This window comes from Berghia stephanieae, chromosome 15, assembly GCF_034508935.2.
Source record: "Berghia stephanieae isolate SIO BIC M18660-M18661 chromosome 15, UCSD_Bste_1.3, whole genome shotgun sequence".
Classification (NCBI taxonomy): domain Eukaryota; kingdom Metazoa; phylum Mollusca; class Gastropoda; order Nudibranchia; family Aeolidiidae; genus Berghia; species Berghia stephanieae.
The window spans coordinates 24247125-24252124 of NC_088374.1; the positions used below are offsets into that span (position 1 = coordinate 24247125).

Below are 5000 nucleotides of genomic sequence, written 5' to 3' on the forward strand. Positions count from 1 at the left end.
ACGTCATAGACTATGGGTGACGTCGAATCAAGGGACGCTACTCTTCCGCTAATCTCATTCCCTATTCTTTAGTGAGCTTTTTGGACAATCGCACAGCAACAACAGTAGTAGACTTATTTTTGACTTAAATCAGGGGCCGCAATAAGTGTTAATTCGAACAATATTCCGATATAATTGTCACAGTTATGTCCCTTAGCTTACATAATGCCCTTTTATTTGTACTACGAGTTATCGATCTTTCTTTGTTATTTTCTTTTAAAATTATTATTTTAAATGAGAAAAAACGTCACTAAGTCTTATTAGAAAAGAATAAAGATCTGAACAAGTGTGAATGGATGGGAAGGTGGCAGACAAAGCAAGAATAATAAAAAACAAAACAAAACAAAAAAAACATCTCACAAAATCAATCAACTTCGACTGGGGATCGAACCTTAGACCTTCTTGTTACCGGTCAGACGTGCTACCATTACACCACAGAGTCCCCTGATAGTTGGAACCATTTTTTAATACTTATATTCTTCACAAAGGTACGCGTTCTTATAATTTAAATAAGAATATTGATTTGATTGTTACATGACGAGTCGTTTTAACTGTAGAAAAGGAGACGACTGGCGAGAAAGATGAGCAGGAAGGTCAACAAGAAATGGAGACATTTTAGTCAAGAACTTTGTGGACCGCAAACGATAACTATATTTAACCCCCCCCCCCCCAAAAAAAAAAATAACAACAGCAATAACAAAAAAGAAACCTACCAAAAATTTAAAAAAGCAGCCCAAAAAAAAAAAGAAACAAAAAAAAAAACCCAACAAAACAAGCAAAATCACATAACAAAACAAAACCCAAGATGGAACGAATTTTGAAAATAAAAACAGGAAAGAAACAAAAACAACAACAACAAAAACAATGATAATAATAATAATAATAATAATAATAATAATAATAATAATAATAATAATAATAATAATAATAATAATAATAATAATAATAATAATAATAATAAAAACAATAACGACAACAAAAATATCAACAACGACAACAACGACGACGACGACAACAGCAGCAGCAGCAACAACAACGAGACTTTCTAAAGTATTTCAAGTTTAATAATTTTTCCATCAACTGAAGGTCATTAAATGCTGCTGCATAGATATATTTTAAAAAAGGAAAAAATGTGACCCTCCGTCTCAAAACGGTATTATGTCGGGATGATTCAGACCCCAAAAAGTGAATTTAGAGATAGAATGATGAGAAATTGGACCTTAGAAGATTTTGCAAAGCAAGAAATAGTCTTTATACTCCACCATAACGTACAGAAATTAAACCCAAGTTGGATATTTATGGCTATGAATTCAATTTCCCTTACCGAGTGGATCCCGACATAATACCGCTTTGATACGGTGGGTCACAAATGTCAGAATGGAAAAAATAACAAGAAATATTTTGGAATAGGATTCAAAAGCCGTAACGTCACTTCCTTCCTAATGACGCATGGTAACTTAGTAACACTGGCTCTAAACTATCGCAACAATGGCCAGCGCCTTTATGAAATATTTCTCCGACCATCATAAAAGTGTATCCAGAGGAGAAAAACATTATAAATATGATCTTGTTTTGAGTTTTATACATTCTGATCACAAGACATATGAAAGGTTCTAGCCAGCTTGAAGAATAAAAAGTAATGATTTTCTTTTTAGTTTTAGAACTAAGCAAACTGGCGTTGGTTGGTGTAACCGGTATTGACTGTAGTTGGATATTTGTGACCCATCGTCTCAAAACGGTATTATGTCGGAACGAACCAAGTGCTTAAAAGCCGGATTTAATGTAAAAAAACTGGTCAAAAATATAAATTGTTGGCATTAGCACCCTAAAATATGGTATCCATTCTCCTCAATAAAACATACAAACTCAACACAAGTCTGATATTTCTGGCTATAAATTCAGTTTTCAACAACTTAAGAATCCCGACTTAATACCGTTTTGAGGCGAAGGGTCACATTTGGTTTACGCGGCCATCAGTGATGTCTTGATTTGATTTGTGGGTGCGTCGGTTGCTGCTGGAGTTATCCTGGAAAAGAAGAATAAATGTTTAAATACTATGAAAGTTTCGTATTTTCAATCCCCTTAATTAAATATCGCTCTCTCTCTCTCTCTCTCTCTCTCTCTCTCTCTCTCTCTCTCTCTCTCTCTCTCTCTCTCTCTCTCTCTCTCTTTCTCTCTCTCTCTCAGTCTTTTCTTCCCTTTCTCCCTCTCTCTCTACATCTCCTTCTCTTTGACTCTCTCTCTCTCTCTCTCTCTCTCTCTCTCTCTCTCTCTCTCTCTCTCTATATAATATAATATATATATATATATATATATATATATAATATATATATATATATATATAATATTTCAGACATTTGTTTTTCAAGTATTATATTTATGTCTTTACTGGCTTTTTAATATTTTTGTTGTTGATGGTTTTGAGGTTCGAAACGTCCGTGGTTGGCATCTAGTTCATGTTTGGCGCTCATTACCCTTTTAACAGATTACCTTTTATACTACACAGAGGGGCGAAGTGGCCGAGATATTAAGGCTTTGCACTCTGATCCAGAAGGTTCCGGGTTCGAGCCCAAATTCAGGCACTTTCGTTTTTTTTTTCCATGGGCAAAATTATTAAACTCCAATTTGCTCACTAGGACAATATGGGTGATTCCCGTTGACATCAGACATCTTGTTTGATGGATAATCTATATTCCTTCGCCTCTCTGAAGATTTTTCATTTTTAACGGAGATTTTGTAACTTTGGCTTCAAATTTACCCTCGCATAATAGACCCAACCGTTTTAAAATGGAGAGCCTATCCGTAAGCTCCTCCTGCTAAGGGAAGCAATTCAAATATTCCCTCAACTAACCCGAAGAAAGAATAAAACCTAGTAGTGTACCTTTAACTGATCCTAATAGTAGCACCTTTACTTAGACTTATGACTAACCCTAATAAAAAAAATAGACAACACCCAGGACTGCTTTCAATACTTCACAAAACAAAATGGCGACGGAAAACCAAAACAATGGTCGTGTTAGGAAAGTTTAAACTTTGACTTATCTATGAAGGTTTGTTATAGAGTTTTTAAAATGCTACTAGCTCGATATATTTACCCATTGAATAAATAAACGCATGACAAAAGATCGACGGTGAAAATACAATATGAAAGAAATGCTAGCATGAGGAGCTTTCGGAAGGCCTTCCTTAAAATGATTGTCCATATGTATGTATGGGGGATGCTGCTTACACTACATGTATGGGATATTTACCAATAATTGCTGGGCCTATGTTGACTCGAGCTGAAATGAAGATAAGATTCATGATACGGGTGGTGGTGATGATGGTGGTGATGGTGGTGATGGTGATGGTGATGGTGGTTGTGGTAGTGGTGATGATGATGGTGGTGGTGGTGGTGATGGTGGTGGTGGTGATGATGGTGGTGGTGATGATGGTGATAGTGGTGGTGGTGGTGGTAATGATGGTGATTGTGGTGGTGATGGTGGTAATGTTGGTGATAGTGGTGGTGATGATGGTAATGATGGTGATAGTGGTGGTGGTGGTGGTCATAGGGTGGTGGTGGTGATGATGATGATGATAATGATGATTGTGGTGGTGGTGGTGATGGTGGTGGTGGTGGTGATGATGATGGTGGTGGTGATGATGATGGTGGTGGTGGTGATGATGCTGATGGTGGTGGTGATGATGGTGGTGATGATGATGGTGGTGATGATGATATGGTGGTGGTGGTGATAGTGGTGGTGGCGGATGTGGTGGTGCTGGTGGTGGTGGTGATGGTGGTGGTGTGGTTATGATAATGGTGGTGGTGGTGATGATGATGGTGATGGTGGTGATGATGATGGTGGTGGTGGTTGTGGTGATGATGATGATGATGATGATGATGATGATGATGATGATGATGATGATGATGATGATGGTGAAGTCAAATCTAACTGTGTTGTCTCTGTCCGAAGACATTGTAATATCGCCTAACAGGCGTCATGTTTCTCTCTACATGTTACGTGTTGCTGTTGACCAGGGACCCCCTGTAAAGCGCTTTTAGCACATTAAGTGGATATTGTGCAATATAAAGTTGAAGCTTTCTTTATTTCTAAAATTGATTCATTCACCGTTTTGTGGCAATGGATCATGTATGTACGTGTAGATTGAAATGAAACTGACTTTTTGTGGTAGATGGACTGGTCATCGCAATGTCCAGCGTGGCTGCAGCGCGACCGGATTCCTGTTTACTGTGGGTGATGACGTCACGATTTGGGTTGTCACCGCCCCCACTCCCACCTCCACCACTGCTGCTGTGCGCGTTGATGTTGATTTTGTTGTGATTTCTGTTGTTCCCGTTGTGACTCCCGATGCTGCTTTGGCTGTTCGGCGAGCCGTTTCCGGTTGTTGAACTATCCGTGCTAATCAATGGTGATGTATTTTTTGTGGTGTTGGGAATAATATTGTTGGGATTCGTGCTGGTATTGTTCTTGTTTATGCTAGTTGAAATCGTGGCTGCAACAGATACGCTCGTAGGAGAGTTAGTAGTCGTGCCTAAAGCTCTTGTGGTTTTGGATATGAAATCACTGACATCACTACTATTACTGCTACTATAAGTAGTCAATCCACTGTTAATAATGCTACTACCATTACTACTACTACCACTTATATCACTTCTATCGCTGTGACTACTAGTATTACCACTACTACCACTACTACTACTACTACTACTACTACTACTACTACTACTACTACTACTACTACTACTACTACTACTACTACCACCACCACCTCTCCCAGTATTCATTTCATTTTTTACTACGTTCTTAGCACCATTGCTGTTGTTGTTACTGTTGTATGTGGAAGGGGTCGTGGGAGGAGTCGTGGGAGGGGTGGTGGAAGAGTCTCCGAGATATCTCTGCTCATCACCATCGACTCCGTGGTTACTAGTTCCGTTTCCGGCGTGGTGGTGGTTATTTGTG

At 38.5% G+C, this 5000-nt stretch overlaps 2 protein-coding genes across 3 annotated transcripts in view; one reads left to right on the forward strand and one right to left on the reverse strand.

Annotated features, from left to right (window-relative positions):
• Positions 1-5000, forward strand: part of LOC144960241 (NXPE family member 4-like) — a 384922-nt gene that overhangs the window by 256096 nt on the left and 123826 nt on the right. The window lies entirely within an intron of this gene.
• Positions 1082-5000, reverse strand: part of LOC144960509 (uncharacterized) — a 13124-nt gene continuing 9205 nt past the window's right edge. Inside the window, exons 5-7 of the mRNA XM_078893688.1 lie at positions 4201-5000; positions 3291-3320; positions 1082-2065 (exon numbers count right to left, since the gene is read on the reverse strand). The exon at positions 4201-5000 is cut by the window's right edge and continues 129 nt beyond it. Coding sequence (XP_078749814.1) covers positions 2061-2065; positions 3291-3320; positions 4201-5000 — 835 coding nt within the window. The 3' untranslated portion in view covers positions 1082-2060. The remainder of the gene's footprint in view (positions 2066-3290; positions 3321-4200) is intronic.